Here is a 19,385-nt window from a genome sequence, read left to right as displayed (position 1 = left end):
ACTCCCCCGTATCCCCCGCAACCTCTTTACCATGGTTAAAGTGGTTCGCGGCATTTAAAGGGAGTAAAGTAGTAAAGCAGTTTGATTGGGGCTGAGTGGTTTCTTCCCTATCAAGACTCTTTTTCGTCCCTCCCCCACCTTCCCTCTGTTTATAGAGACCACTGCAATATATAAACACATTGCCGAACAGTTAAATGACAGCGAGGAACTAGGGCCAGAGTAAGCAGTGACATAGGATATTCAATGGAAGTATCATGGATAGTTTATGTGTTACATATGATAACAAAATGAGACACTACTTTCTAAGCAGTTATAAAATATTTATCAATGTGAATGAATACAGCTGCGTAAATTATGTTAGTCATGATTTCAACTGAATTGCATTATTTACAGTCCCATGGGAGAACGGAAGTCACGATTGACGAGTGTCAAAAGGTCAACCTGAAGTGTGGCAGAACCCCACAATTACCCAAACCTGGTATGCCCCAACCTGTACGGCCCAAACCGGTACCGACTCGGTCTCCTCGTTACGAACGCATCTCTCCCGACTCGGCATAGCTGGCCGATCCGGATCTACGGATAATAATATAACAACATATCTGGGAGCGTTGGTGCCTGAGGCACCGGCAGCAAGGATAAAAGAGACGCAAAATTCATAGATCATTGGCTTTCGATATCCTTCTTGAATCTTATAAAGTACTTGTTGCAGTTCATCTCACCTATTTCTTTGGACCCGGTTTTAAGCTGAAATGGACGCAGATCGGGAAAATTCGGTGGATGTCGTCTACACGGACGGCCAAATCATTATCGATGCAAACGGGCCACCTGCTCAAGCAGTCTTTATTAAAGCTGGCCGGATCGCTGTCGTCGGTTCGAATGAAGATGTACTCGCTGCTGCTGGACCAGGTGTATCGTGTTCTAGTCTGAACGGAGCAACCGTCATCCCGGGTCTCATCGATACCCACCCGCATTTGCTTCACTTTGCAGCTTTCAAAGGAAGTCTACTTGATATTTCAGACGCCAAAAATCATGGGGAGATCGTTGAGGCCATTCGACGCAAGGCTGAGCAGACACCCCACGGAAGCTGGATCATGACCTCTCCTGTGGGAGAGTCTCATTGGTTCCATCGTCGCTCCTATAGGGACCTTGAAGAAGGAAATCTTCCGGATCGCCACATCCTTGACCTCGCATCGGCGGATCACCCGATCATGATTCATGCGCTGGCCCCCAAGGATCCCAACGTGTGCGCATTCAACACGGCGGCTTTGAAAATCCTTGGAATAGGGCGCTCAACACCGGACCGGGTAAACGACGTATGGATTGAAAAGGATGACGAGGGACACCCAACCGGAATCCTTCGAGGAAGCGTCACGAATTACTACAACAATGATCCTTTCTTTGTGAGCCTTCTCAACAAGATGCCTCCGTTGATCCAGCCGGACGTCGTCCCGGCGGCTTTGGCACAAGCGATGAAGGACTACAATGCGCTTGGCATCACAACCATCTATGAAGGCCACGCGATGGAATTCCCCCATATTGGAGCATATCAAGCCTTCAGAGCACAGAATCTTCTGAGCGTACGAGTGCAAACGTGTCCAGAGCTTCAGCCGGGCGCATTTCCGGCAGATCCGAAGAAGACAATTGCTGAGATTAACTCGACATTGGAGAAAGCCCTGAGCCTACGGGAAGTTCAAGACGACTGGCTCAGAATTGAAGGCATCACTGCTTGCACCTATGGTCCTTGCTACACTGGCTGTTCGCTGGTCAAGGACGGATACCTCTCACCTAGTGGCGAAGTGACCACTGGGAAGCGCAGCATTAGCGAGGATAACCTACGAGCTGCCTTTGAATTCTGTGCCAAGCGCGGTCTTCGTCTCAACCTATGCTCGGTATCTCCGGATGAGCATGACGACCATTTCGCGATGGCCGTTGAGGTGATGGAGAAGTACGGCCTGAAGCAAACGGGTTGGCTTCTTCAGCACGGCATGATCATCCGGCCGGACCAGATCAAGCGACTGGTTGAGCTAGGATTTGACATGACAGTCAGCACTGCGTTCACTTTCGGAGAGGCTGAAATCTATGAGAAGAGGATTGGTTCGAGTGTCTTGGAAAACGTCAACCCTTTCCGTCTACTTCTTGATGCGGGTCTTAACGTGGCTGCATCAATGGACTGGGGACCTACGAATCCCTTTGAGCAAATGCAATTGGCGATTACGCACCGGATGTATCCGAGTGGTCGATCCAACGCAGGACCTGCTCAGGTTGTGAACCGAGCGGAAGCGTACGAGATGTGGACACGGCACGGTGCAAAGGTACTTGGCTGGCATGATATTGGTAGTATCAGCCCAGGGAATCATGCGGATTTGGCGATTCTTGACCGGAATCCGATTACCTGTGGCCTGGATGCACTGCCATCGACGCGCGTGCTTCGTACCCTTATTGGAGGACGAGTCGTTTACGATAACGGCGATCTGCCCGCTGCGTCTCAGGTGTAAACAATGTGGCATTCACAGCGATGGCGCCTCCTTTAACTGCTTTGACTTTGGCCCGTCGACAGCTTGTAAACCTTCTCATACATATTGACAAATCGAGCTTTTTGGATCCTGCTATGGTATTGACGGTGTCGTACGGCTGGCCAGCGTGTGCCGCGCCCCGAATTATGCTCGGACTTAAGCTGGTCAAAACACTATGAGGATGCAGAAGTCATCGGCATGGAAAATGTTATTTCAACTTGTACGATCCACCAATCAGTTCTCAGGTTACTATCGAAGTCAGGACGGCCAATAGAAGGCAAACGGGGATAAACGCTTCGCTATCAAAGTACACCCTCATTGCACTTTTTGTACAGTGATTTCCGCTCGAGGGACTAAAATATCCAGGCATATAGCGCATATGGACCAAATCAAATCATCTCAATTCCAGTAGCATATAGTCAACCTCCAAAATAAAGTTTGGCGGTACGTAGGCAGCAGTGAGGTAGGAAAGACCGATTCCTCGACCGATGGCAGGGCGGTAAGCTTACGACAAGAGAAAGTACTTATCGCTCATGAATATTCTCAGCTACATCCATTGGATCCGGGCAGAGAGATTACTTTGGTCTTACAGTGGGAATTGGGAATTGGGAATTGGTTCCCACTCACATCGTCTAAGTGTCTTTCTGGTTCCGGTGCCCAGGAAATCTTGGCATAGTGATCTTTTCTAGATCGGTTTTATCATTCTCGAGGTGGGCGCTGGATGCGACAGATTTACGTTAGTGCCATGGGTGTTCAGTTCAGAGAAACAATTGTTCTTGGCATTGCAGAGGGAATACAAATGGCCATATATATAACATGAAGTGCAAGGATTTTTCGAATCAACTTGGTTTCGCATGAATGGTAACTTACCCTAGATAGCGCACCAGGTAGTGCACGGAGCTTTTCCGATGTTGCGGCTTCGGTTACAAACAGGCAAGTTAACAAGAAAATAAGTCGTAATAATCCTACCGAAGTGACTGACTGTTATATTCCCAGCCCCTGTCATATTTAACAGTCTAGATCCCCCCTTCCTCCACCTCCTGATCTGATCCGATCAAGATCAACATCGGACATCTAATATACAACGGACATCCCTAGACTACAAGTACAAGTAAGTGGAGATCCAATCTAGAGTCCTAAAGGCGTACCTGCATACGGAGGTCCCTTTACCTTATCGTCTTGTGACCTATAGTGATAAGGGTCCCTCATCGCCCCATCGCCCGTCCCCTCCCCTATTCTTTAGGCACAAATCCTTGGCCTTTTAGGCCACATCATTGACTGCGAATCATCGTAAATTCACTGATGACTTCAAACTCGGTTGAAGGAGAAACGTACTAAGTTTATTTTGAAATTCCGCAATTCTTGCTCGTAATACAAGCTTCGGAGTTCTGTTTAATCGGGTCAATATTGTCACACGTGGTCGAGATAATACCTTTCCCACTACAACGGACCCTTTTGAGTATACACGGCGCCACGCATTTGACTTTTGCAAAGAGATTGAGCGGCCGATCGCGCGGCAGGGCCGTTGCATCGACTGCTTGCACGGCAGTAAGAAACACGGCAATAATAATTGTAAATCGCATATTGAGTCAGTTCGGTTGAAAGAAATTCTTCGAAGAATGACGCTTGAAAAATAATATCATGCTGAAAACAGGCCGTTTCTATATATTGCTAGTAAGAAAATCACTTCCCAATTTCCGCTATTTTGACTCCTCGCTTATACCCTAGTTCAATTATTTGGAGGACTATTGAATTCAAAAATCAATAAGGTCTCAAGCAGGGGCTCGACTTGGGGGCTTTAGTCAAGGTTATAATCGCGTAAATAAGACAGTTTGGATAGTTGAGTGATCTAGCCCGCCCGTTGTATAACAATGGCGCAGGTATCTGCAGTAGCGCATGACTCGATGAGGTTCCTCCCGAGCGGCTTGTACCTCATGTCGCAACATATCGTCTAGTCGCTACTGATAAGACGCCTCAATAAAATGCGGTCCTCCTTGGAACGACTGAATACAGGCCAGAGGGTTTCGTCACATCTATGAAAATTTGCACAAGGACATAGGTGAAGAAAGCGTCTGTCAAGCCAGCGATTTTTATTTACACTCGAGTCTAGAATGGTAGGTGCACAGAAACAGGCTTGGCAACGTGGTTCATATCATCAGCTCAGACCACAAGGCCTGGCGGCTCATAAAGAGACGCCACCGTTAATGCTAGCGGTATTGATGGTATGAACACTGAGAACTTGATCAAGGAAGGCCTTTATCGCTAAACCCAAGCAACCACTCCCCACCCCAGACCCGTCAGCCGCAGTTGTAGCAGGCACACCCCCACAAAGCCCTAACATAATAACACCACAACCCCGGAGTGACTCGAACTATGTCCGGACAGCACTGCGCGACCGACAGATATTGATAACAATGGGAATAACAACGATAGATTCAGAAGATCCCTACATATAGATACTGCGCACACATTAGGACTGCTCGGTTGAACGCAGAGCCCACCAAAAATGTCCAGGTGGCAGGTGTCGGCACAAGAATGGTAGGATATCAAGCCTTTGCCCCAATCTCTCCATTATCATAAACGATGCGACCAGCAACCGTTGTACGAAGGACTTTAGTACCAGACAACGATTCTAGGTCGCAGGTGAGCGGATTGCGGTCAATAATAATCAGGTCGGCGTGAGAGCCAGGCATGAGAGTACCAATGCCTTCCCATTGCATGACAGCGGCACCATGTGTAGTGAACAATTCAAACGCCTCCGCCTGGCTAATTACCTGTCTAGGTCCATCGTTGAACCGGCCGCTTGGGAACATCTGGTGAGTGACAGACAGCCGCATGCATTCCCATGGATCCATCGGACCCCAATCTAAACTGGCTCCAACAATGAGGCCAGCATCCAAAAGCTCCCGAATTGCATTCAAGCCTTCCAACGAGTTTCGACCGACGCGCTCATCCAGTACATCTCCTAAGCCATAGGTGAAGCCCATGCTAATGGTGACACTGAAGCCTAGTTCCTTGAGCTTCTTGGCTTGGCCTTCACGGATGATCATAGCATGCTCAATCAACCAGTCTGACTTTTTGATGTTGTATTTCTTCATCACTGCTTCCGCCGTCTCAATATATTCATCGAGCTCATCAGGAGACGTGGAGAGTAGATTGAGCCTCAACCCGGTCTTCGCGCAAAACTCGAAGGTAGCCTTCAGCTTTTCCTTAGTGATGTTACGTTTACCGGTCGTCAACCCACCGAATGTGGCCTGATAACCATCTTTCCAACACAAGCCGTCATGCGTTGGAATACCCCAAACGCAGGTTGTAATCCCCTCAACGCGAAGCCAGTCGTCATCGGATTGCCTTGCAGCTAGCGCTTGCTCCAAGGTCGACGCGATCTCGCTCATTGATTTGAGCCGGGAGCCGGGAAGCGCATTTGATTCAAGCTCTATGGATGCAAGGACTCGAGTGTTCAACTTTCCTTCAGCCTGAAGTCGCTTATATACTTCAATATGTGATGACTCCATTGCATGGGCCTCAAAGATTGATGTAATTCCCCTCTTGTGATAGTCGGCAAGCGAACTGAGAACCGCCTGAGGGATTAGACCGGGTAACATGTACGGGGCGATCTTCGTATCGCGCAGTTTCGCAAAGAACGGATCCTCATTGTAGTACGCATTGACGCTACCCTTCAGGATACCAGTAGGCTCACCCTGGCTATCTTTCTCAATCCAAACATCATCCACGCGGTCGGCTGTTGAGGAGTTAATCCCTAGGACCTGAAGGGCCAATGAGTTGAAAGCCGTGATGTTTGGGCAACTTGGTGGCCACGCCTGAATAATGATTGGGTGATTTATACTAGCTCTATCGAGGACATAGCGGTTTGGCATGCCGCCCTCTAAGTCGCGGTAAGATCTTCGGGCAAAGTATTGGGCGTCACCAATAGGAGTTGTCGCAATCCATCCACCCTTAGGTACGGAGGAAGCCTTTTCGCTGATTGCCTTCACAATGTCGTCGTGGCTCTTGGCATCAAGTATGTTCACAAGAGGAGCTCTTGCAACGGCATAATGCAGAAGATGAGGGTGGGTGTCGATTAGGCCGGGCGAAATCGTCTTGCCGCTGACGTCTTGCACCTCAACGTCGCGACCACCAGCGGTTAAGACCTCTTCATTAGACCCGACAGCGGCAATACGGCCATCGCGGATGAGAATAGCTTGGGCTGGCGGTCCAGAGCTCGAAGTCAAAACATTGCCATTAATGTAGGCAATGTTGACAGCGGTCTTGCCAGAAGTATCGATAGCCATGGTGCTTTCAGAGAAGTAATAGTGATTTGGTTGGTACGGGCAGTGAAGGTGAGGTAGCTCGGTCTGTCCTGTTCACTTGGAGGAACTTCCATCAATTTGAATGGAGGGTAAAGTAGGGTTAATATAAGTTATTCTATGGAAAGACCTCGATATCATACCACCTACCACTCGTTAGCCTAGGTTTCTAGGCTTGGGTACAAGCAAGAGGCAGTCGGTATTCTATAACCCGAGTCCGACTCGGGTTTGTCGGGTCACCCCCGGCCCGATGGTGAGATTGCAACCGACTATTCAATATAGTACCTTTCACCTTGCCCCAGGTTCTCAGACCATCCCTGTCATGGAAAGCAGTGGGCCTAGGAATGGTCCGGTCCCGGTCCCATCTCGGTCCTAAAATTTGGGACCGGGCCGGACCATACAGTCTTCGACCCAGGGGTCCGAAATTGCATAAATCTGTAAAGGCCTTCCTTTTCCAGCCGTATAATGCAATGATTCATTCTCGTTTTTAGCGTTATTAAACCCTGTTTTTTAGTCTTGACTTTAACATGAATAGTAAATTAGTCCTAGCCACTATTAAAACGGATAAATTAAGCGTGTATACCTGCAATACAGCACAGAGAGTTCAGTGGTTTGGCATTGATTGGCTGTGGTGCTGTAGTTGGGAGTGAGGGTCTAATTCCCCCACAACATCTCCGACAATCAATCACGTCGGCTTTTACCCGGTCCGACTTCGGATTTTACAGGCAGACCACCATCTATATAAGATAGACTACGATGGTAGCGCACATCATGCTGGATGAAGAGTATCTTTTAGGTACCATTTTCCGTCACGACTTCCTCATCTGATTCCATCACCATGCCCAGCACTCTACCCCAAGCCGAAGACCATGTGGACGTCCTCATTGTCGGCGCTGGCCCTGCGGGTCTGATGCTGGCGAATTGGCTGAGCCGTTGCGATGTCAAGACTCGCATTGTGGACAAGCGAGGAACAAAGGTAAATCCTTCATCTTCCCGTTGCCATTGACTGCAGCGGTATTGTAAATCCATACTTACCTGGCGAAGATTTTCAGCGGCCAGGCAGACGGTCTTCAATGTCGGACTCTCGAGATCTTCGACTCGTTCGATTTCGCAGACCGTGCATGGCGCGAATCAAACCATATGATAGAGATTTGTCTCTGGAATCCTGATGACCAGGGCCGGATTCGAAGATCCGACCGAATCCCTGACACCATTCCCGGCATCAGTCGGTTCCAGCAAGTTGTGCTGCACCAGGGCCGCATTGAACGCTTTTTCCTAGATGCCATCAAGGAGCACAGTGACATCCTCGTAGAACGCGGAGTGTTGCCCACTGCGTTTGAATTCGATGCCACCAAGGCAGACGACTTTAACGACTACCCGATCAACGTCACCGTGCGCAGTCTCTCGGACGAGGAGTCTACACCGCAGCAGCAGCAACAACAACAACATCACAAGTCCGGTGATGGAAAGGAGACCACCGTCAGTGACGGACTCTTCCGGAGTAATCTGGCTGCCGACGACACGGATGACCTGATTCGGTCCGCAGAGAGCGATCCCGCAGTCGACCGAGTCGAGTCAATCAAAGCCAAGTTCCTCGTTGGCTGCGACGGAGCACACTCCTGGGTCCGTCGCCAGCTGGGCTACCAGCTGGAGGGTGACTCCACGGACTATATTTGGGGAGTCCTCGATATTGTCCCCATCACCGATTTCCCAGACATCCGACAGCGCTGTGCGATCCATTCTGCGAATGCAGGCAGCGTCATGGTCATTCCACGTGAGAATAAGCTGGTTAGACTTTACATCCAATTGCAAGCAACGGAACATGCACAGGCAGGAGGCAAAGCAGATCGGTCCTGGATCACGCCGGGAATCATCCTCCAATCAGCCCAGAAAATTCTGCATCCTTACAAGCTCGACTACTCCTACTGCGACTGGTGGACGGCTTACCAGATTGGCCAGCGCGTGGGTGACCAGTTCTCGCTGAAGGAGAGAGTCTTTTTGGCGGGCGATGCAGTCCACACCCACTCCCCCAAGGCCGGGCAGGGCATGAATGTGAGTATGCAAGACAGTAAGTTACGCAGCAGCCACCTCAAAATAATCTGGGATGGAGAATATATCGCTAATTGCTCGTTTCCAGCATACAACCTAGGATGGAAGCTCGCGCATGTCGTGAAAGGCTACAGCGACCCAGCCATTCTCAAGACATACCAGTCTGAGAGAAGAAAAATTGCCCAGGATTTGATTGCTTTCGACCACCGGTTTTCCAGGCTCTTCTCGGGTCGTCCTGCGAAAGATATCATGGACGAGGAAGGTGTAAGCATGGAAGAGTTTAAAACGGCCTTTGAGAAGGGCAATGAATTTGCCAGTGGCATTGGTAAGTACCGAGTAATTTTCCATGATAAGAAATGTAACAAGGAGAATAAGAAGCACCTCACACTAACATTTCAATCAGCGGTCAACTACGGCAGCAGTATCATCGTTGCGAAAGAAGGCGACTCGGCGAAACAAGGGGACGGTACAGATGTGGCAAGCCTGGACAATACCACCTGCGTGATCAGCAAGCCCCAAGTGGCAACTAAGATCGACGTCGGCAAGCGTATGCCAAGTTTCAAGGTCCTGAATCAATCGGACGCCCGCCCGTACCATTTCCAAGAATTGTTGAAAAGCAATGGGAGATGGCGTATCGTGGTATTCCCGGGAAAATTGGGCCTCGCCCCGAACATGCGACGAATGCAAAAGCTAGGCGCAAGACTTGAGTCGCCTGACTCATTTCTCCATCGTTATACTCCTGCCCACCAACCGATCGATAGCGTGATTGAAGTGTTGACCGTTCATGCCGGCCCGAGAGAGTCTCTCGAGCTCTTGGACCTCCCAGAGTCCTTCCATCCGTACAGCGAGACCATGGGCTGGGATTATTGGAAGGTCTTTGTGGATGATCAGTCTTATCATGAAGGTCATGGCCAGGCTTATGCTAATTATGGAATTGATCCCATCCAGGGAGCGAGCGTTATCTTGCGTCCTGATCAGTATGTGAGCTGGGTTGGTAAGGTTGATGACTATGAAGATATGGAGAGGTTCTTCTCGGCTTTCATGAGACCGCGACAATTGGAGAAGGAGTGAAGTAATAGAATTCGCCAGTTCTTTTGTAACCTGCAGCTCCTTACGACACGTTGGTGGACTTCGATGATTTTACATTCTTTCTATACTCCCCGTTGCAGCGAATCTTTAAGTCATCCGATAGTGAGGTGAAAGATTATGCTATCCACACTGGCGTTCTTCGAAAACCCTTTACCTGGGGTTCTGGTTCCGAATGAATGCACCATTTGGATTCAAAGCGATGTAGAAGACATTTTTGGTCGTGTCCTTCAATACATGTACAATTGAGGCTATTTTATTCCCATCACGGGACCTAGGACTGTGGAGTTAGAAAGGCCGTGGTCTGTCAACTGGGGTCCTCCGCCTGAAACCACAGCACAGTCCTCCCTTCACTTCTGCACGTAATATCACCCGAGGTGTGTCTATTCTCAAGCCAGATTTAAGCTGTGTTTGATCTGTTTGACGGGCTGTGCCCACTATCATTGGAATGGACGAAGCTCAACACTCTGCCGTGTGCAAATCGGTCGGACGTGCTTTCACGATGAACACACTGCTGGATTACGAGAAGTCAATAGAAGCGACTGGAACTTGTTCGCCACGACGAGATCTTGGGTATCATCATGTCGACCATCGGCGCAGGGGCCGACACCACCGCAGGTACTCTGACATATACCTTGTACTTTCTTTCAAGCATCCTATCGCAAAAGAGAGACTCGAGCAAGAGATCGAGGAGAACCTAGCGAGAGAAAAGCCCTCCCACCAACCCAAATGGGCAGAAACAAAATGCGCTCTACTCTCAAGTCCTTGTGGTTGTCAGTATGGTCTATCTCTCTGCGGTCACAGGAGTCGATCCTGCAACTGGAAGTCTTGTAGAGGGAACAGTGGTAGCTCCCACCATCAGCTAATAATTGGGTGGCTGAAGTTTCTTGCTAAATATTTACAGACTCCGGTATTGGAAAACATCTACCAAATCCTAGAGGGAGCCGGCAGCCACATTGACAAAAGTGTAAGTGCGGGTTTGGCCCGACACATTATATTATCAGCAACTGACTGTACATCCGTAGGTCACAGTGAACATCTTCCTGACTAGCATGTCAGACTACCATCTTATGAACCAAGTCTATTCGAAGGCATTCAAACGGGAGATTAGCGTAAGTTATACTAAAATTGCTATGATCTGTTCCGTTGGATCTGTTGGATCATTACATGTTGGTATGGCCTGGCTCAAGCTTAGGCCCTCTATCAAGTTGTTTGATGGAGGCAACGAAAATGCATGAAATTACGTCTACGTAATTTCTTTCCTTCAGATTTGCCAATTCGATCAGTAACCAGGGCGTATTGGATATATAATAAAGAACTACCGACCCCCCAAGATTGGAACCTTGGAAGTCAGCAATAGAGGGTACTTAGGGCTTAGTGATCAGGCAAGAAGTAAGCATAAAAAATGGGTATATTCTATCTACATGCGATTACACAGAGTATATGTGCGATTTTCAATCCGATACAGCCTTGAGAGCATCAACAGCCACATCGCAGCCCCACCGAACCAGCTTCATCTCCTCATCAGACACAATATCAGTCTTCGCAACAACCTTCCGAACAAAGAAGATCAAGCCCTTGCCGATATGCGGTGTCTCCTTAACACGCAAGAAAATTTGCATCAAGGCTTGTTCATCCTTGGGAGCTTCATCCGCCTTGGAGCTCTTGGACTTCTTCTTTTTCTTAGACTTTTGGGACTGCTGAATGAGACTAATAATCAAGATCTCCACGAAAGTCTTAGTCTTCGGCTGCAGATACGCAAAATTGAGGGTCTTCAGGATGCCCAGCGTCAAGCTGCCGTCCGCAATCAAGCTGCTGTACATCTTGGCCAGGTTGACCACAGCCTTCATGGGGACTCCGTTCTCCTCGTCATCTGGATCGAAGCTATCGTCTTCATCTTCGTCCATATCACCTCGCTCGCCCATTCGCTTGAAAATGTTCCAGAGGGCGAACATGAAGGACATCTTGATGCGTCGGCCCATGTCGCCGCAGATACGGCGGGCAATGAGGGTATAGTATGGGTTGTGTGCCTGTTCCTCCATGGCACAGTGCAGCAGGACACGAGGGATCTCGAATTCCTGAGCGCGTTTCAGGCGGAGCTTCATTAACCGGACGTGTGCGTCTTGGAAATCTGTGGCGGACATGATGGCGACAAAGATTGATCGGCGAATGTCGGTGTTCATGCGATGAGCCCTGGCGAGGTTGCCGTAGTCGGGTTCACCTTCACTTTCATCGTCTTGGACGTGGCTGTGATTCATTGGCAGACCGGCAATTTCTTGCTGGGCGGTTACGAGAGGGTCTTCCTTCCAGCTTGCGCCGACTAACCACCACTTTCCTTTCTTCGCTGAGTTGTGGATATCGTCGCGGGAGATGTTGATGGGCTCGGATGCACGGATCACCCGGGAGTTGTTTAGGGAACCCAGGATCTTGCGCATTTTCGTAATGTGCTCTGTGGCGATACTGGCGCCGGCTGCGGCTGAAGACTTGACGCGGTTGTTCTTCAGGTCTGTGATAGTGTCGATCATGAACTTTGTTCGGACGGACAGGCTAGCCTCGCCGGCCTTTGCTACTGCGGGCTGAATGAGTAGCACAATATCCTTGAGCGAGGATGGGTCGTCCTGTCGGAGCTGAGGGCCGGAATCTAGGAACATGTTAGTGTTGCGCGTACTTGTTGGGTACTAGATCACTTACTCCGGATAACCTTGAGCAGGAGCTCGGTGTTGTTTTCCGTCATTTCCTGTAGGTAAATGCGAATATAATCGAACATCAATGCGGAGCCAATGACGTGGAAGTTGTAGAGCTGCGAGAGAAGGGACATCAGGTTGGCAGTCTCCTTTCCTTGGAACGTTCCTCGCTCATCACCATTGGCATCAAGAGTTTCAACAACCTTCTGTATAATCTCTGCACCAAAGTCCATGCCCAAAAGCTTGTATAACGCTGCAATGAAACCGGCGTGTAGAATGAGAAAAGTATCCGATAGAGCAGCCCTTTCACAGATCAGGCCCATGAGTAAGTCAATCAAGGTAGAAGTGACGTGCTGGCGTGGGTAGTCTCGGTAAAGCTTTTCGAACTCGGAGACAATCGAAATCATGTTGGCCTCAGACAACTTGTTCAGCTGTCCCTGTGCCTGGCGCTTCAGTCGAGTAAGAGATTCACTCTCTGGATCGGCGCGCGCTCGCAATGAAGGTGGAATGTATTTTTGGGCCGACGCTTCAGGTTTGGGGACCGGAGCGACATAGGGATTTTCTTTTTTCTTAGGTTCTTTCTTCTCTTCGTCATCGAACCCGTCAAAGTCACTGTCATCAGCAGCCTCTTCGTCGTCCTCGCTCCCAAAGATCCCCTCGTCGAGGTCAACGTCCTCTTCGCTGTCCTCTTCGTTATCCTTTGTCTCGGCTTGTGCTTGCAAAGCTTTAGCCTTTTGTCTCTTGCTCTGCAACCAGTCGTCGGCTTCTCGTTTGCGCTTGCGATTCTCGTCCTCTGAACCGTCGCCACCACCGCCAAGGTCACCTAGCAGATCGTCTAGCCCGTCCTCCTCGAATGCCTTAGAAGTCTTGCCCTTCTTGAGGCCAAGCTTCTTTTCCAATGCGGCGATTTCGGCATCATCTTGCGCGAGCTTGGACTTGATGCCTGCAGGCACATGGGCCCCAGACGGCACATCTTCTTCAGACTCGTCTTCGGAGGCGTCTTCGCTTTCATCGTCTTCGTCCTCATCTTCATCTAGGTCTATTTCCAACTCAGACTCGGATTCGGACTCGGGTTCCTGTGGTGCTTGCGTCTTCTTCATAATCGACTTGGGCTTCTGGGCTGCTTCCTTAGATTTCGGCTTCGTCTGTGGCGCACTGCGTCCTTCATCGTCCGAGTCTAGGTCGAGATCCTCTTCCTCATCACCCTCGCCCCGAGCCGGCGGTTCGTATCGCTGAAAGTTTTTCTTATTCTGTGGTGCTGCATGTCGTCCTTTCTTCTGCGTCCGCTCATTTTGGCGACGTTCTTTCCGCGAGGCCGGTCCGTTAAGGCGACGCTTCTTTTCACCGTAGGTATCGCGGATTCCCAACTCAGATCGTAGATGCCGGGGCAAGGAAGTCGTGTTATGCCTAGCACGCGGCATTTTGGCGTACTGCAATGTATTGTCTGCTCAAGAGAAGAGAGCAAATGGTGGACCCCGATATCAGGTACAGCCAGGCGGTCGACAACTTTTTTCACTTTTCTGCCGCGTCAAAACCAAGGCGGAGAACCGGCGCCCACAGCGGAGTTTCTCCCCCACTGCGAGGTTGTTCCCAGCTGTCAATTGTATATCGATCAACTGCTCCAGCTTTCAGATCGGTCAATTCCCGTGCGCATCGGACAACAATATCCCAATATGGCGCCGCATTCATCCCACGATGAGGTAATTTTTGTTCCTCGTGTTCTTCTCGACCGCTACGCTTCCCGCACATGCGATCAACATCACCAACTCCCTAGCTATATATCACTAACATCGGTCACCGCTAGTTCTTCTCATCCCTCACCGATCTCCTCTCCAAAACTTCCTCCCAGGCCCACGGCTCCGTATACCTCACTCAAAAACCCCTGATCGATGTCCCCGGTGCAACGACCACAAACTCTCAACCATCTATCCTCATCCGGGCCACAGATGGCAATACCAATGCGCCAAACCCCAAGGCTACGAGTAAAGACGGCAAAATTACCAAGAGTGCATCGAAGGCTACAAAGATCAAGCTCTCCACAGTCGTCACCCCAGATGATCTGGAGGCATTCTACGCCCGGTATGCGGAGGTCTGCAAGGCAGGCATGACCGGGTTGAAGAAGCGGGATCGCAGAGCTAAGAAGGCGAAGACTAAGGGTGGTGCTGCCAAGGCTATCAAGGCATAGGTTCGCTGTTCGGTCTGCGTTTTCTTCGGATAACATCGTCTGTGGTTCGGACCTGGCACACGATCTGTTGATGGCTTCGTTTTCTCATGCATTTGCTGGCGTTATATGGTGGCTCTGGCCTTTCTTGTTCTGCACTTTTCTTCTGATGCGAGCTTCATTCTCAAGTGTACATATTACCCTGCACTTGTGTTACACGAGCGCTGTCTTTGTTCATATGAGTCTTACGGGACAGAGAAATGAACAGCCCTCGGTATCATGACTTATTGGGCTAGACGTTCATATCTCAACTCAGCCACACGAAACTGGCTGGGAAATAGCTACAGCTACAGAATTTAGCGAGAGATGCTTGAAGGTGATTCGTCTGGTAGATCAATCCCATAGAAAAAGCTCTCAAAAACTATACAATGTGTCAATTAATAACTTCGTAACATGATCCCGTCATTCCTCCAGTGCATGCAACGCTAGAATACAATCCATGCCAGGTATGTCCATCCATGAGTCGTCCGAGTTAGTATCAAATATTCATAAAAAAAGCATTAGAATCAAGTGTGTCGGTGTGATAGGGAAGAATACAAAGTGTTAAGCATTAAAATGGGCGTAAAGAGAAATGGTGCAAGAAGGGGGTACGGTGCTCCAAAATGAGAGTGGTGCTCCGAAATGAGATGGAGAAAGAAGGGGTCCAGCAAACCGACTAGTCCAAGTCCCAGGGGTCCAGTTTCCGGGTGATCTCAGCATCCTCGTACTCCGAGGATACTTGAGGCTCCAACGGGAAACTGAAATCATCCACTGGAGGAGACTCGGTGCCGGTTTTCCGGGTATTAGTTAAGGGTTCACGTGGGGTGGTGTTGATGTTTGGGTTGATGACAATGCGCGCAGCAATGTGAATGAGAATAATAAAAAGGTGGACTGGCGGAACCAAGACTAGAGTGAGAGCCTTGGAGAGGAAAGATGTGGCATCGTCGCCGTGGGACGGTCGGTATAAGGCCGACGAGGGAGGCATAGGCGAGACATCGCGTTCTCTTGTGGCCTTTGCGCGTCGGCGGAATTCGACGCTCATGTGGTCGAAATCGGTATTAGGAGCAGGAGGCCGAGTGGCAGGCCGCGAGCGAGTCTTGGTGTCTGATATCTTGGTGTCTGAGAATGCATCTGTAGAGCGCTTTGGAGAAGTATCTTTGTTTGTGTGATCGAGTGGATGCTGGGCAGATGCTGCGTTGACTTTCGGTGCATCACTTGGCAAGCTATTGCTGGCCGAGGACTGTGATTTGTTGCAAGGACTTAAATCCGCAGTTTCCAGATGCGAGATTGTTTCATTCGCATTTGGCCAATCAAACATATAGCTTTGCTCTGGGAGGTCATGACCTCCCGCGGACGTAGGACGAGTGGAGACTGAATCTGGCGAACCGGGCTCAACTGAATGAAATGACTCAGGACTGGACGCGAAAGAGACATCATGATCAACATCTTGGGTGTCTTCATGGGCGGATTGAATCTCCACTTTGACTGTTGGCTTCACTGCCAACACTGCTTCCGGCTGGACTGTGCGTGTGGATTCAACATGCAACACAATTTCAGGCTCAAGCTCGTCAGGAATTGTAGGCGGGGCTTCCGTAACTTTAGGCAAATCCTCAGCCTCTGTTTCTACTGTAGGTGGAGGCATCGCTTCTTGTCCAGATGCTGATCCGTGCTCGGCTTCAGATTCGCCCGCGACTTGAGATTCAGGTTCAACGTTGGCAGAGAATGATTCTGGTTCGGTAACTGGTTGCGGTGTAACCTCAACACTGGACACATCTTCGGTCTTTCGCTCAGACTCTGGGTTGATTTCATCATTTGAAACCGACGTAGCCTCGAATTTTGCAAGCAGGCTGGTGAAAGTCTGTGGTGTTTCAGTCACCGAGCGCCTAGAAGGCCCAAGATACCTGGGAGGGTCCAGCGTATCAACAGGGGACGGTTCACGATCATCGGGAATGGTCTCCAGAATGGTGCTACTAGCCTTGTGCGAGGTAAATCCGCTGTCATCTGTACAGTTGCCATCGGTCTCGTCTCCAGTGCTCGCCGAGTCAATCCATTCCGATCTGATTGAGGAAGGCGATGGTGTTTCTTGCGGGGACTCTAAGATGGTGGGCACGCTTTCTTTGCGGTCTCTGGGCTGGTCTTTTGGTCGCCAAGCCTTCTTGCGTCGAGGTGCCATCGCATCGTTGGGGATTTCAACAGTGAACGCGCGTTTGAAAGGACATGGTGTAACCTCATATCGAAGAACTGTTGGCAGCGCAACTTTCAGGTCCGCGACCAAGCTCTGGTCGTCTTCTGTTTCGTATGGTATTTCGATGCGATAATATGTAAGAGGGCGAATGCGCAAAACAAATTTCGAGACACCGTCCACACACCAACACTGGGAGTTCTTCAGGATTGCATGAACAACATTCCCACATTTGAGGAACGCTGTAAGGCCGTGGACTTTCTCTAGTCTCAGTGGCGCTGTTGCGACCGTTCGCTCTGTAGCGGAGCGCCAGGGGAGTGTTTCGATAGTGTCAACAGGGTAGTCGAAGTCCGATGGCGATGAGCTAGAGGGAATAGGGGCGAGCGCCCTGGGGGCAAAGTGAACGATTTTCGCAGACGGATGATAAAAGATTACATTTTCGGGGGTGTTCGGGACGCTCGAGCGTCGTTGCGCGTGAGGGTTTAACTTGGTGGGAAGGGTGAGGGAGCGACGAAGGGAGTGTATCTGGCCTAAGGGCTCTGGGGACTCAGGCATGGTTCATGGATGCGATCGAAAGGAGTGGAGATATGGAGATGCTAAAGTGACATATTTGTACAAAGGAGCCAGGGTATATGCAGATGGACTTATCTGAGGCTGTGTCGCGCTTGCGGAGAGATGCACGGCGGCCTCAGGCGTGGATCAGGTGACCATGACGCAGCTTTCAATGGACGCCTGGCCCTCCACTGCTATTTTCTGTTTCACTTAAAGAATGCTCCTTGCTTGGTGATCGTCTTCTTTGTAGTGGAATTCGAGGGGACCTTCCAGGCTCTCAAGAGACAACCATGTCGAATTTCGAGCCTAATGCCGTGATCCGCGGCTTCCAGCTCACTGTGGTGGGAAGTATGTTTCCCTAGTCTGTGTTTTCTGCAGCTCAGGTCTCTTCCAGCCTCGAGTTTGACCCTTGATCATGCTGTGCTCCATGTCGTATGTGTATAGCTTCGGCAGTTCCTGCCAAGACTTGCAACGAGGAGCTTGCAGTGGACCTATCCAGCCACCTCTCATCACTTTGCTTGGAATGATCACTGAAATGATCCACAGTTGTGCATCTGCTGACGAGAGCTTCTAGCTGTTCGTGCACTGAGCAACCCCGAGCTTTTTAAATACGAGCATTTCCGCCAAGCAGCCCTTGCTATCGCCATTGGCATTGTTATCCAATTGGCCATTCAGATTCCGGTATGTTCCCACTTCTTCATGTCTAGGAAACGGATCTCTAACTTAATCTCAAGATCATAAGTGTCAAATTCTCGATCTACCTTTTGTCATGGGTAGTCAACCTCGAGCGCGCGGTCTGGGATGACAAGCTTCTCAATGGCTTGGACTTCATGAACAAGTCTGTTCTTCAGGTGCCATTCTTGCTCATGACCCTGATGCGATATGTGACCCCCACACTGGATGAGATGTGGGTTCTTTGCTCCACAACTATATTGACTTAGATGGCTAATTGTTTGAATAGCTTCATGCAATCCATTCAATGGGTGGACATAACGTACATCCAAAAACATAAAACGGAAAATCCTAATACACTGCGTGCTATGTATTATCCCAATCTTGTGCAGTACTCTGCCAAAGGAGGTTCGAGTGCTTCTCAGCCGATCCCTCAAGCCCTCATGGCATTCTTCAATCGCTACGCAAAGAAGATTGGTATAGGACTCGGGCTTTACCTACTATCCATGGTCATCATCATCGGTCGCTTCGTTATGCCTGCGGCAAGTTTCTACAGTTTGCGAAACCATATCGGCACTCAACCCGCTGCCGTGATCTTTGCTGCCGGCTTGCTTCTTCCCAAGCAGTACATCATCATGTTCCTTCACACCTACTTTGCTTCCCGAAGTTTGATGCGAGAACTTGTAAGTCCAGCCGTGTTCTTCAAACCATGAGATTATTCTAACGGTATCTAGCTCGAACCGTACTTCTGGCGCATCAAGTTCACCCCCGAGCAAAAACGTCGGTGGTTCCGGGACCGAGAAGGTGTCTTGTTCGGCTTCGCTTTCGCTTTCACTGTTGCCTTACGAACCCCATTCATCGGCGTGTTGATGTATGGCATTGCCGAAGCCTCCACGGCGTACCTTGTCACCAAGATCACAGACCCGCCTCCACCTCCTGCTGAAAGTCAAGATTTCGCCGAGAGTCAGGTTACCTGGAAGAACAAGCATGATTTCCTGCGCTTGTCTCTTGGCAACCTTGACAAGTTGAATGTAGACATGGACCAGCGTGAGGATACCAACGTCCCTACAAAGAAGTTTTCTTAAGGCATCGGAATACGGAAGTGAGGGTATATCCCAGAAATTAAGCATGGATCCGGAT

General features: G+C 49.8%; 8 protein-coding genes across 8 annotated transcripts; 5 read left to right on the top strand and 3 right to left on the bottom strand.

The window, feature by feature from the left end:
• Positions 1 to 749: 749 nt before the first annotated feature.
• PENARI_c020G00813 (amidohydrolase) lies at positions 750 to 2,495 on the top strand (the record flags this gene model as incomplete). Its single annotated transcript, XM_022634930.1, has 1 exon — positions 750 to 2,495. One exon carries the CDS (start codon positions 750 to 752, stop codon positions 2,493 to 2,495), a length of 1,746 nt encoding a protein of 581 aa, XP_022485220.1.
• Positions 2,496 to 5,059: 2,564 nt separating this feature from the next.
• PENARI_c020G07354 (amidohydrolase) lies at positions 5,060 to 6,805 on the bottom strand (the record flags this gene model as incomplete). The annotated part of the gene is made up of 1 exon (XM_022635042.1): positions 5,060 to 6,805. The coding sequence occupies one exon, from the start codon at positions 6,803 to 6,805 to the stop codon at positions 5,060 to 5,062; it is 1,746 nt and encodes a 581-aa protein (XP_022485068.1).
• Positions 6,806 to 7,658: 853 nt separating this feature from the next.
• Positions 7,659 to 9,940, top strand: PENARI_c020G06738 (putative FAD monooxygenase; the record flags this gene model as incomplete). Its single annotated transcript, XM_022635028.1, has 4 exons — positions 7,659 to 7,796; positions 7,865 to 8,888; positions 8,958 to 9,194; positions 9,273 to 9,940. 4 exons carry the CDS (start codon positions 7,659 to 7,661, stop codon positions 9,938 to 9,940), a joined length of 2,067 nt encoding a protein of 688 aa, XP_022485204.1.
• Positions 9,941 to 10,734: 794 nt separating this feature from the next.
• PENARI_c020G01472 (uncharacterized protein) lies at positions 10,735 to 11,315 on the top strand (the record flags this gene model as incomplete). Its single annotated transcript, XM_022634941.1, has 4 exons — positions 10,735 to 10,800; positions 10,860 to 10,922; positions 10,981 to 11,067; positions 11,310 to 11,315. 4 exons carry the CDS (start codon positions 10,735 to 10,737, stop codon positions 11,313 to 11,315), a joined length of 222 nt encoding a protein of 73 aa, XP_022485154.1.
• A 94-nt stretch (positions 11,316 to 11,409) lies between these two features.
• Positions 11,410 to 14,060, bottom strand: PENARI_c020G01741 (MIF4G domain-containing protein; the record flags this gene model as incomplete). The annotated part of the gene is made up of 2 exons (XM_022634947.1): positions 11,410 to 12,596; positions 12,647 to 14,060. 2 exons carry the CDS (start codon positions 14,058 to 14,060, stop codon positions 11,410 to 11,412), a joined length of 2,601 nt encoding a protein of 866 aa, XP_022485066.1.
• Positions 14,061 to 14,312: 252 nt separating this feature from the next.
• PENARI_c020G11209 (signal recognition particle 14 kDa protein) lies at positions 14,313 to 14,824 on the top strand (the record flags this gene model as incomplete). The annotated part of the gene is made up of 2 exons (XM_022635108.1): positions 14,313 to 14,339; positions 14,444 to 14,824. 2 exons carry the CDS (start codon positions 14,313 to 14,315, stop codon positions 14,822 to 14,824), a joined length of 408 nt encoding a protein of 135 aa, XP_022485156.1.
• Positions 14,825 to 15,515: 691 nt separating this feature from the next.
• On the bottom strand, positions 15,516 to 17,576 carry PENARI_c020G00125 (uncharacterized protein; the record flags this gene model as incomplete). Its single annotated transcript, XM_022634915.1, has 1 exon — positions 15,516 to 17,576. One exon carries the CDS (start codon positions 17,574 to 17,576, stop codon positions 15,516 to 15,518), a length of 2,061 nt encoding a protein of 686 aa, XP_022485038.1.
• Positions 17,577 to 17,863: 287 nt separating this feature from the next.
• usgS (transmembrane protein UsgS) lies at positions 17,864 to 19,330 on the top strand (the record flags this gene model as incomplete). Its single annotated transcript, XM_022635010.1, has 5 exons — positions 17,864 to 17,921; positions 18,148 to 18,254; positions 18,308 to 18,480; positions 18,535 to 18,928; positions 18,980 to 19,330. The coding sequence occupies 5 exons, from the start codon at positions 17,864 to 17,866 to the stop codon at positions 19,328 to 19,330; spliced, it is 1,083 nt and encodes a 360-aa protein (XP_022485128.1).
• Between the last annotated feature and the right edge of the window lie 55 nt (positions 19,331 to 19,385).

Source organism: Penicillium arizonense (assembly GCF_001773325.1).
Source record: "Penicillium arizonense strain CBS 141311 chromosome Unknown PENARI_contig020, whole genome shotgun sequence".
Lineage (NCBI taxonomy): Eukaryota > Fungi > Ascomycota > Eurotiomycetes > Eurotiales > Aspergillaceae > Penicillium > Penicillium arizonense.
Note: the sequence above shows the minus strand (reverse complement) of the source record. Positions and strands in the feature narration are given on the sequence as shown.